This window comes from Lagopus leucura, unplaced genomic scaffold (genome assembly GCF_019238085.1).
Source record: "Lagopus leucura isolate 7727_CA_CO unplaced genomic scaffold, USGS_WTPT01 Super-Scaffold_760, whole genome shotgun sequence".
Lineage (NCBI taxonomy): Eukaryota > Metazoa > Chordata > Aves > Galliformes > Phasianidae > Lagopus > Lagopus leucura.
Window position 1 is genome coordinate 4548561 of NW_024962257.1, and position 12720 is coordinate 4561280.

Below are 12720 nucleotides of genomic sequence, written 5' to 3' on the forward strand. Positions count from 1 at the left end.
TTGAGCACATGTTTCAGTGCTGCTTCTGTGGCCTGACGCTTAATGGGAGATCTGTCTTACAGCCTAACTGGGAAATACAATCTGACACATTGCTCATATGTGCTTTGTTTTTTCTTACTGTGTTTGAACCGTTTGGCAGTGTGAAAGGTGAGCAAGTGCCTCTTTCTGAAAACAAAACAACTCTTGGCCAGGATCTTACAAACAAGCAAAACCAACAATGACAAAAGCAAACAACCGGGGGAAAAAGAACAACCTGCAGTGAACTGCAGAACATGTTGTGAAGGTCACAGCTTTGGTGCATAGGATGTATTTCCTGGTGTGTTTTTGTGGTCTGTTTTCATTGGTTGGATTTTGAGTTGGTAGTTACTCAGCTGCAGAAGGAGTCACATTTGGTTAATCCCTGGTAATTAATTGACCAAGCCTCCTTTCTCACTAAGTAGTTTTGGTAATAGGGTAAACAGACAAGTAATAAGGATGATTCCACTTGCTGTACAGCACTGACATACTGAAACAGAGAACTTTGCAGGTTGAGTGATGCGTCCACCTAAGTAGTCTCTGTCTCCTAATGCTGATGATACAGGCAAGGAAGAGCACTCTGTTCAACTTCAGCAGTTAATGACTTTGCTGTACGTGTGCCCTTCATGGCATAGCATTCTCTTCTCCAGTGTGCCATCTCTTGTAGCTGGACCTCAGAGTTTTCTGTTGGAAACGGAATCAAGGACAGTTTATTTCTGTAACATGAGCAAACTTTTTTCTAGTAAGTAATTTATTTCAAAAGTAATGAAAAATATACAGTGATCCAAAATCTTCTGCCAGAAATTGGAAGAATAAAGACGGATTTTCATTTAGAATACAAATGCTATTTTTCCTGAGATGTCTTTTTTCTCCAGAAAGCTTTTTCTGATGCGATTGTTGTTCTGCCTCTGCAGGTGCAGGTAAACTTGGGATTTATGGTGCAGTTCCTAATGCAGCGGATACAAATAAGTCTTCTCTTTATTAGCAGTACTTCTTCATAGGTTCTGTTTTCAAATTAAAACGAATATTGAGTGTCATCGGTGAGTTTGTAAAATACTTTGAACAAAACAGGTCTAATTTGACTCTGCTTGTGCTGCTGTATGGGTTCAATGCAGGAACTGAGAAGGGATTCTTTAACTGAAGTACCGTGGAATAAATCCAGTGCAGTGTCATGGTTTTTTGATGGCTCACATGACCAGTGGTGGCACAGAACATCACGCTTCTTACTGTGTAAGCTTCTCTAGTTTCGTTTATTTGCACACTGCTGCTCTCTGAAATTAGTACATGTATTTTTTTCTTTCAAAAGGGACCATCTTTTGAGAGCAATTGCTACCACTGACCCCATCAGCAGAAGCTATGCTGCTTCTGGCACGCAAATGGAACAATGGTGTGTTGGTTGTTTGGGGCCCATATTCGTAACAGCTGCGTTCTGGAAATGTGCAGTCTGGTTTCTACCTGGGAGCCGAGAGGTTTGGGTTCTTTTCCCCTCTTTAGGTACTGAGAAGTAGGGCAGCGCTCCCTTGAGATACATTTTCAGAAAGATGCACTATAAATATGTTCTTGCTGTATGAACATAAGATGAAAAAAACAAACTTAAAAAAAAAAAAAAATGTTTATTGCTGTGCTGCACTGTATTTCCAAGGGTTATGTTGAACTTGCTTCCTCTAAATATTTTAGTGAGCACTTCTTCAGCTTGCACCGACTTCTGATACGATTTGGTGGAGCTTCAGGGATTCACTGACACAGATGGGCAACTGGGAGGGTTGGGTTTGGGGCCAGCAAATTGTGCTCAGGTGGTGCTGACCTGTTCTTAATGTACAAAGGTTCTTGATCTGGTTGTGCTGAGCAGTTTCCTGATTCATGTCACAGTTGCGTTATTCGCTGACCTATGTTTTTGCTTCCAGGTTCTTCATTCAATTAAATCACAGTAATATTTGTTCAGTCTGGTTTATCTGCTCTTCTTCCCATCCCAGCACCAATCCTAGCTTTTGAGACAAACCTCTTCAGAGGGGCGATTTAAGCACCTGATTGCTTTTCAGTCTTTTGTGTTCATGTGTGGTCCTCTCATTTCCACCTCCCCAGTGCCCCCTGCCCTCCATGAGAAGTGGAATTTCCTTATCTTGTGTTGGTGTTTTCATTTCACCTGCATGGGTGGACTTGCAGAACTGCTGTTCTGGACGTTCCTGCATCACAGCAGCACACTTGCCCAGCGTTGCAGATCAGTTGCTTCGAGCATCTGAAAAATCAAAAACCTGTACTGGAAGAAGATGGAAGAACTGAAGGTGACAAAGGTAAGCCTGCTGCTTTACAGCTTTGAGAGTGAGTGTAAAAGGAAATTCCTGCACAGGATTATGTCTACTGAGGGCATTGCACAAGTAGAATTCCTGCTGCTTTGCTTACGCCCTGCCTGTTCAGCATGTGACAGAGCGGAAATAGCGGTGATTATGACCAAATATTTTCTTTGTTAATACCAAGCAGGATAAACCTGTCTTGACTGCAGTATTTATTTCCAGTACTTATATTTTTATCTGTAAAGTTATGAGGAAAGTAGTGCTTCTGTACAAAACAGGATTACCACAGGAGCACCCATCTGCATTTAGAGTTGAGGTATCTCACTGGTTGATCTTGCTTCTTCTGGAAACAGTTCATTAAAATCAGAGACAAAGTTACTACTAAAAAGCACAGCAGAAATCTACAGCGTACCACAGCCTTATAAGAGCAGTTAAGTCTGGGAATCGTTGGCATCAGCCCACCCTCTAGACAAGTACTGTCAGATGATTAATACTGGTGGGCACTACTGATGTTCATACAAAAGTAGACTGCTGCATTTAAGATTTTGACACTTTATTTTTCTCTTAGTTTATGTCTGTTATGTTTCAGTGCTGTCTCTTCCAGTTAAATATTGCCAGACTTTCTTAATGGAGAGGGTGTGGCAGACACAACTCATTTACTTTCTGAATATTGCATTGATTGGAATGCTGCATGGGCTTTGGTTTCTAGCTGCTTCTCTCCCATAAAACTCCTTTTCCATAAGAGTTCCATGCAAGAGAATGTGTCTTTCTAAGTTCAGTCAGTTCTTCAGTACACGTGCATCAAAATTTGATGTTTTTAGGATGCTCCAGTTAGTTATGCAGTAGCTTAGCTGTAGTTCTGTGCATTGTACCTGTCCCATTTCAGATGTCAATTTGAGAGACAGTTTAGCAGCTGCAGTCATTGCTCTCTTAAGGATAAGAGTTATATATGCTCCTTTACCTTTTTCCCTTTCCAGTCAAGTAAGTTCTCATGTTTTACTACATTCACCATTTTCTTACTTTTAAAAGGGTTTGAGGTATTCACATTTCAGCCTTGTCTGTTTTGCAGGTTGTTTTGTGTTGCTTCATTCAAGTGATGCCATAGCATAAGAAGCACCCTTTTTTCTACCTGTGGAGGACCAACACTGAAGACCAATCAAGAGCAAAGCAAGAGAGCCTATGGAGTTGTAACTGGTTGTCTGGTGGAAGCTTTGAGGAAGATTGATTCTTCTTGTGGTCACAGGGAAACAAGGTCCAGCCTCAGGCATGTGATAAATGATGTTTAATAAATGATTCCAAAAAGCTGCCTTTATGTGTTTGCTTTTACTTGTGATTTTTCTACTAGATATCAAGGGGAAAAAAAGATAGGGTGAGTCTCCAGGTGGACCTGCTGGTTTCCACTTGTCTTCTGTGCTGCACAGGCTGACTTTGAATGCTGCTGCTAACCAGTATAGCCAAGTCTTCCAGAGAGAAATAGGGAGAGAGCTTTCTGCTCAAAATACCCTGGTGCATCTCAAGCGTGTCCAGGGAGCCTCACAAGCATCTGTTGGCACAGATTGGTTCAAATAAAACCAGTAAGTTCTAAATAGATGATAAAGGAGAGAAGTAAGCAGGAGATACCAACTGAACATTTCTCCACTTGCGTAGCACGAGCATCTTTCTGCTTGATATTGTTTGCGGAGATGTGTACACTGTGGATTGACATAGGACTGTGTACAGTGTTGCAGAATTGCACTGTTTTTCAGACTGCTACACCAAATTAACTATTTAACACTTTGTTAATGATGTGCACACATTTGTTGCCTCCCAGCGTGAAAATAAAGCAGCTGATTGCAATGAGCTTTCTGCCCAATAGAAGTTACTGCAATATACATGAGGAACTTTGTCCTGCACGGTGAATAAACAGAAGCCCCAGGAAGCTGTTGGAAGGAGGGCTGTGTTTCATTAGATACAGAAAAGGAGATTTCAGAGGGCTCTGTATCCATCGCCTACAGCTCAGTGTGCAGCTCCAGCTGATGCAGTGCCGTTTCTCTCTGGTAACATAGCAACTGGACCACACCTCCTCCTGCTGAAAGATGCTGAAGAGCCCTTTGAGCACTGTCTGGTGTACTGCAAGGGAACTGCACCATTTTTAATTAGCACAGTGTTGCCAGCTGATACTTTTCTTTATCTTTTTTTTTTTTTCCCTGTAGAATGGCAAGGCAATTCTTTGTTCTCTATCAAGTAATTCATTTTTTCATTCATGGTTTATGTAGTAATTCGGTTTATATCGCAAAAAAGGACCACGCTCATTTTAAATTGACAGCAAAATTGTATGTGTGTGTCAGGGCATTTTTTTTCCTTGTTTCAAAGTAAACTTTTGATTAAAAAATCAGCATTCTTGTCCACCTGATGACCTTGTTTAGCACTCCTGTATGGTGGCATTAACATTTTGGAAGAGTACTCAAGGACTTGAGCATGTTTTTCTTCTCACTTAGACTTTGCAAATGACTGAAAGCTTTCCCCACTCCTAACCTCTCTTCAGTGGTGCAACAAAAGAGCATTCCTTTAAGCACCTTGGTTTCCAAGCACAAGAAATCATCTGTGGGCATTACTGAACGTTTGACTTAAGGTGTGATGAATCCTCTTATTCCAAATTGACTTTTGTGATGTGTGCTGTAGATAAAAGTGTGATGTAGTTAAAATACGAGTGGAAGTAGCACTGTTCACAGTTATTCTTCAAGGGTGTTTTGTTCAGATCTCGGATTTTGAACGGGAAGGAGGAAGCACAAAGTCTGTACTGGGTGTCACAGCCTGGCTTTTTGTTTGGCTTATATTGAGGCCATTTCCTTTTCTGGCTGTCTTAGGAAGATATTTGTTGTATTTTGTCAGTACAAAAATCTTACTTCGACTTTGTGACCTGCAAGAGGGAAAACCTCTTATATGACCTCAGAACAAACTGATTTATTTTAATGTATCATACTGTTGCAGTTTATCAGTTGTTGTTGCCTTTGGGTACGAGCTTGAGGAGGGAGCACGTTTTGGTGATGTTTGGAAAAATGGCCTCTGCAAAAATAGTGCTGTTGGTGTTGCTGTACTTTGAGTTTTATGTTCCTCTAAGAATTTAAAGCAAAAAAAAAAAAAAACAAAAACCACCAAATCATGCTGTAGTGAAGAAAGCTCGTGGCAGTTTGTGACTTGAGTACATCAAAACCAATAGCCTACCTAAACGTAAAGTTGTGTACTTGGAGCGACGCATACATAGTAAATCTGTTAACACCACCGTGGAAATTGTATAAAAATGCAAATAATTTAAGTGTACTGTTTTCTAAATACAGTAATGCTTACGCATCCCCTCCCCCTTCTGTCTTTATAGGTCTACGAGGGCTAATCAATCTTGGGAACACATGTTTTATGAACTGTATTGTCCAGGCACTTACCCACACTCCACTGCTGCGAGATTTCTTCCTCTCCGACAGGCACAAATGTGAAATGCAAAGCCCCAGCTCATGTCTGGTCTGTGAAATGTCTACGCTTTTTCAGGAGGTGAGTGCTGTTTGCTGCAATAGCATCACCTTTCCGCAGATGTTGGCTGTTTTGTATCCCAAAAGGGATTGTGTTCTATTTGCAAATGTAAAAGGAATGCAAATTCTGCTTCCCCTTGAGGTCGCAAATCAGAGCAGTAGAGACTGAGATCCTGCTGTCAGAAATACCTGACTGCTGAAAAGAAAACTCTTGGCCTTTGAAGACTTGTGTTTAAGTCATCGTTGCTTAGGCAGTGGTGGGATTGGACGTAATGCAGCACTGCCTGCTTTTCTGAGACTGACCTGCAGTTGTTTATCTCAAAGCTGAATGCGTGTGTTAATTAAACGTGCAAGTTGTAACTGGAAAATATGGCACAGGCTCTTCTGGCGATAATGGGAATAAGAATAAAGCAGTATGTGGCCTTGTGGTTTGAGGAACTGAAATGAGTAGGTTTGTGTAAGTATTTTACTGATGTTGACTCTGTGCTTCCTAACAGAAAACCCTCTGCTATTATCTCTTATGTGGAAACAAATTAATGGCTGGGAGGACGTAGGAAGGTGAATGTGTTGATGCAGTTTGTACCTTGCATATATGAGCAGCGGTTCTTTTACTTTTCACTCAGGTGACTGGCCTTGCAACGTGCCTTTCCCTAAGTCCAATCTGTGCTGCATGTGATGGGCACGTTCTTGTCCTTAGCTGATAGCAGATGAGCTTTACTATTGTAATGAATTAAGGGCTATATGGCTAAACGTAAGCTTCAGGTTTTAAAAGGAAATGTCTTTAAAAACAAGCTTACACATACACTCCAGTCCTGTGCCTTTCCAGGAGTGATCTGCTTTCTTGGTAAGCAGAGCAAAACAGGACCATAGTATGTGTTGGTACAAAGCACCTAAAGTAGCTGGGGATGTCTGTGTGCAGCAGCTTCGTGCAGGTGAGTTCAGTGTGTGTGCAAGGTGAAGTTCCCTTAGCCTTTCCAGTATGAAGTTGCTTTCTAATCACACTCGGCACTCACTGCAATCTGTAAATCTCATGCTGTTTATCAGTCATTAGCTGCATACTGTACTTCTTATTTTTGGATTGATTTTTCAATTATTCCTAAGCCTGTCTGGAGAGAAGGTAAAAAAAAACTAAAGGCAGGCATAGCAATAGGTAGCAGCTACAGCATTATTCAGACCAGACGTGGACTTAAATGGGGAAATATCAGTAGACACAAAAAAAGTACAGAAATAGTTCCTGTAGACTGGTAATATAGAAATGTATTTGCTTATTATAAAGGAGAAAAAAAATACTGTTATGGTCTTCCATCAGATTGTTGTTTGAAGTCTAATTCTGATTAATTTTGCCATGTTCTGTTTATACACGTGCATTAAGAAAAGAAAACAAATCCCATGGGAAAGGAGGAAATGAGTATTGCGTTTCAGATGGAGTGGCTGGAGGAAACATCAGCACTGCCTGAGCCTGGTCTGTGTTTCCTTTCCTGTATGCTCAGCCCTGCTGATGGCCTGAGATGCCTTTTGCTGGATTATGTACGAGCACGTAGTAAAGAATGGGCAGTTACAGTAATGGGGCTTTAAGTGCAGTGTTCTCATTAAATTTAACTGTAATCAAGCTTAATTTCGCACACAACTTTGGGAATCTCAGCCTTCATTTTCCCCGATCAGAATTCGTGCCTACACTTGCATTAGTTCTAATAATTGATGTTCTGTAAGATGCATGCAGATGAGCAAAGAGCCACCTCTGATTTTAGACTGTGGGAACAGCAGTGCAGTATTCTGTACTGCTATTGCAGCTAAGTGCTGTGGGAGGAGAACAAAAGGTGACTCCTCAAAGTAAAACAAGCACTTTGTATTCCACAAACAAAACTGTTGTGTCACATCCAACTTTATTGGTTTTAACGTTAATAATACCACGTTGTGTTCATAGCTCACTGCAAATTTCTGTTTCCCATTCAGTTGAATTTCTGCACGTGCAGAATTAAGACAGGTATCTTGCAGTCCTGATCTGGTTATCTTTCACATCCCAAATATATGGCATAGGATTCTTCATTCTAACTATTGCATCTCTGCAGAGGTAAGGTCTGAATGAAGGACAGCCAACTAGTGGAGATCTCAGCACTGCGGTTCTTAAGATTTCCTTTGTAATTGAATTACCAGGGAAAGTTGAGTTCAGGTTCTATCTTGTTTTTAGGGAGCTTTCCCACCAGGATTAACGGATGCAGTTATCCCAAGGCGCCTTGCCCAGTGACAGACGATCGGGGCAAGGGTTAATTTATTTCATCTCCCCTCCAGCCTTTCTTTTTCTGAAGGTGTGATCTTAGGCAAATGGAATGCCAGGGGATCTGGAGAATGCATGCAAGTAAGAATTCTTGTGGAGAAAGAGACCAGTTTGAACATTAAGTGAAACTTAGGATATGTAAATAAGCAAATTTTACTCTTCTGCAGTTTAACAGAAATGAATTTCTCCCTACTTTTTATTTAAAAAATCATTTAATTATATAGGTTATACCAATGATTTGTCTGCGTTAAGTAGGAAAGTCTAAAGTTCTTCCACCTTGTAGTGAGTTGGTGGTTGGTGGTTGGTGGTGAGTGCCAGTTAGTTCTCTAGACTGAGTTCTCACCTTGAGCTTTTCTTGCAAGCATGCAAAGCAATAATCTGAGGGTTTGTTTGTTTTTAAATAACTATCAATGAACGTTCTCACTTGAGCTGCTGAAACCCCTTTCTCAGTGTAACCATGACATGAATTACATGGCAAAAGAAAAGGAATGAAAAGGATTTGGGAAGAGCAGCGATGGAACTAGATGAAGGGAAAATGGAACATACAGAATATGTTCATGAACCCTTTTTGCTGAAAGGGTTTGTCTACCCTTTTACCTGCTGGTATTTGTGTTTTAGTTTTGCTTCACCAACAAAAATTCATTCTAGGATGGTCCACATCCCAGTGTTTAGGTAAGTTTGTGTGTGGGGTAACCGCTCAGTGCGTTAGGATGGGTGGATTTGTACTCTGTGACCAGAATAGCAAGGATACCTGGGAATGCAGCAGAATGCAGCACATCCACTCAGAAATGTAAAGAACAAAGCCTTCTTTGTTCCCATCATTAGTCATCCCCAGCAGCCTATCGAAGTTCCCAGCACAACTGTGTGAAGTTGAGAAGTGAGGACGAAAAGGAGAAGAAATGAGATGATGTATGGCTTTGATATCTTAAGATTGTACAGGGTTGGAACAGCTTGTATATAAAATAAGTTGCAAGGGAAGTAGAAAGTAGAAAAGGAGTTAGGACCCTTATTGTAGATAGAGACCTTGCATGTGGTAAGGGAGAATGCAAATTTGGGGCCTATTTAGTAAAATCTCATCTCTGAAATAAGAATAGAAAATACACAGAGCCTGACGGTATTTGTCTGGATCCTTGAAGCTTTACATTTTTGGGGAAACCTCTGTCAGTGTTGTTATATTCTGGAAGATGTTACCCACTCCCTTTATCCACTGTAAGTTTTCTGTACAACTGAAGTCCTTTGAGAACTAATTTCTAAGAGGAGCTGTTAGCTTTTCAAATTGCACTGGAGCCTGGGATGGGATTTATGCCTGTAAATTCTTGATTACAAGGGAAGTGTGAAGTTGGTATGTGTACAGGATACATCAGATGCATCTGTTTATTCACAGAATTGAGGAACATCCTTACGTGTTTTTCTGGCAGGAAAAGGAGTGCAGGTGTTTGTTTTGTTGTTTTTTTTCCTCCCTGACCAGTATTGATATATTTTTGGTAGCAGTAATGCAAAATACAAAGCCTAGACTCTTCCAAGTCAAATGTTTAAGTGGGACATACACAGTTACTCGAGTTGTGCATAAGACTGAGGACACTGCATCCTGCTTTAACCCAGAACAGCAATTAAATAGTGCCTCACCAGTCATTTGCAAATTGCTAGAAGTAATCCTCTTTGAAATAAACAACTCATACTGTTGGATTGAAAACGTTTTCAAAGAGAAAAATATTTTAATTTCTGCTTGGAAGAATTGCGCCACTGAAGTCTTTTAGAGGTGACTTACAAAGACAACCATTTAGATTTGCACAGTTAATGAAAAGCTTTGTGTAATAATGAATAAATAAGGCTTTAAATTGACTTTTTTCCTTCTGTTTTTTATCTTTTTCATGTATTGGATCACTGCTGGTAGGTTGGTCTTTCCAGCAGCAAGGAAGCAGCAGAGTTGGAATGGATGTTTTATACATTTATACAATACTGCTGCTGCACACACTCAGATCCTTTTGTTTCACTTTGGTGTATAGAATAGGGAGTCTTTCTCTGCTTCTGCATACATGTATGGTTATCAGAGCTTTCCCTAGTTGTGTTTCTAGTTTCTGTGTGATAATCACCAGTAATGCAATGAAGCTTCCTGTTAGGTTCTTCCCATCCCAATGAAGCACGAGAGAATGTAAAAGCTGCTGGCAGGTCCAGTGTCTGCAGTGGAGTAATTATGGAGAGTGCTGTTGGTGGAAATGACTGGCGAGCTCTGGGGCTAATTGTAAGGAATGACAGAACAGAGAAGTTTTATTGCTGCAGTTCCCCGAATTATGTTGAGCAGCAGCTGTGTCAGCAGATTTCAATTAGCACACCACCGCTCCGGTCCCTTGGTGTCATTCTTGTTGGCATCCCAGTGGAGTATTGATCTTTTTATTTATAGAAACACTTTGTGGTGGTTGGCTGCAGAGGTATATCTTCTGGTTTGGAAGAAGGGAAGCTCACAATAATTAAAAATATATGTATTTTTTAAGGAAATGCATTGAAACGTGGCTTTATGAGTAGATAAGCCAGTTCTAGCACCGTTTGCCCTCAGAAGACCAACTGTGTTTGTAGCCAAGGCCGGTGCTTGAACCTATAGGAAATGCTCAGTCTGGGTGAGGGAGAACTTGAAACTGGGAAAGGAAGCCTGCTTTTCCAGTAAGAGTGAGAAATGGCAGACTGCTGGGTTTTTTAACCTGATTTTTGTTGTGTGCATTTGCTGCTTGCTGTATTCTGTGTTTGGGAAGAAGAACTAAAAATAAACGTCTGTAAGTTTGGTAGGATCATGGCAAAATGTAATTGCGGTGTTGCAGGCGCCCTTTACTGGCAAATAGCTTCTTATAGGTCAGGGAAGGCAGAAGGCCGTACAAATTTCCAACTGTGAAAAATATTGCCCTTAAATGCTTTCTTTTTTAACATTCCTCAGTGAAATACCAGTTGGATCAATGCATGTTGGTACACTGCCATGGGGAAGTTTGCATTTGCAGATATTCTGTCCTCATCGGGCTGCAGACCAGTATTTCCAGATCCAGATGGAGCCTGAAACCTGGCTGAACAACCTTGTCTGGGCTTTTCCTGATGCTCTGCTGGAGCATCTCTCAGAGTAGCTCTCTGCATTGCTTTTGGGACCAGTACCATGGTGCAGCAGTTCTTGAACGAAGGCAGAAGTCAGCTTGCTCGGGGAAGGCTGCTGGCTTTAGCCTCAGGCTGGGGGTGCCAGAGTTGGTGTCAGGAGTGAGGAAAAGGTGATGGCAGACTCAGATGAGATGAAAGGAGTTGCAGCAGCAGGGCTTGGATGAAATGGAGAAGGGTGAGGAAGGAGCTGAGCCTCAAGCCAGGAAAGCAGAGACCATTACTGGTTTGGGTTATTTATGTATGTATGTATTTATTTATTTAAAGTGGAACGTGGCAGATCTTTCAGAAATTTCTCTTCCAATGAAAGGCGTCGATATCAGGTTGTTTTGAGAGTTTTGTCCCTCTTTCGTTAATGCTAATCCGTAGCTGAATGAAAGAAACTTCTCAGTTCTGAGACTATTTCTTCAGTAGTCTGTGATTAAAAACTGTCTTTTTCATTATTAAGACCATCAAAGTTAAATGATTTAAATTTACTTGACTAATTGCGCTCATAAAGATTTTAATAATTAAATGCATTAAGGCTGTGTAACTTGTTAACAGTCATGTCCTTTTCTTTGCTTTGAGCAGTTTTACTCTGGGCACCGATCTCCTCACATTCCATATAGGTTATTGCACCTGGTATGGACTCATGCACGGCATTTAGCAGGGTACGAGCAACAAGATGCACACGAGTTCCTCATTGCTGCATTAGATGTGCTACACAGACACTGCAAAGGTAAGGCTTGTGCCGAGTCTTCAATCAACAAGGAATGTTGGATCAAAAGGAGGTAGAGCAAAGAGTATCTTAGCAAGTTGCTTTTAAAACATCTGATAGGTTCAACAGACAAGACTGTTCCCACTGTCAAAATTTCCTAATAAGAAGCAGACTGGTCTTTGCGTTGGTTTGAATGACCATCATGTTCTTCTCTTACTGGCTGAGAGTCTTTTCAGTTTCCATTTTAATTCCGAGTGTACTTGAGGTTAGTTGGAACTCAGTGTGTCACCACTGATGAAAAGAACACAGGGGAGGCTGAGGCTGTTTTGCATAAATATTATTCTGCTGTGTTGTGCTGCCCTATTGCTTATAGAAACATGAATAGGAAAAACAAATAAATATTTGTTTTTGATACTGCGTTTATTAATACATACACCAAATATGTAATTGCGCAATATAGTAAAAAGCACTCAGTGGCCTGCTTCTAGGAGTGAACTATGTAAGGTGTAAATCAATGGATTGGTAATACTGTATGGAATTATGTATTTTATGTTTGTTAATTGGATAAAATCTTAACTGAGAATTCTTTGATTTGTTGTTTGGTCTAATTTGATTCTCTTACTTGCACAGGCATTTTCTACTATGCTTGTAAGGGAAGATAGTAGGGTTGATGCTGACAAAACCTGAAAAAGTTTCTTTGTCACTAAAAATAAGCTTTAAAGCACTCAAATTTCCTCTAATGCTCTTAGAAGAAGCTCTTAGAAGTTAGTTTTGTGGCTTGTCAGTGGACTATCAGAAAGAAGGCTG

General features: G+C 40.7%; 1 protein-coding gene across 3 annotated transcripts in view; it reads left to right on the forward strand.

Moving 5' to 3' along the window:
* The window catches only part of USP22 (ubiquitin specific peptidase 22), an 88365-nt gene that overhangs the window by 58365 nt on the left and 17280 nt on the right, over window positions 1–12720 (forward strand). For all 3 annotated transcript variants that reach the window (XM_042864705.1, XM_042864706.1, XM_042864707.1), the window contains 2 exons: window positions 5662–5831; window positions 11787–11934. In XM_042864705.1, the coding sequence (XP_042720639.1) occupies window positions 5662–5831; window positions 11787–11934 (318 nt within the window). The remainder of the gene's footprint in view (window positions 1–5661; window positions 5832–11786; window positions 11935–12720) is intronic.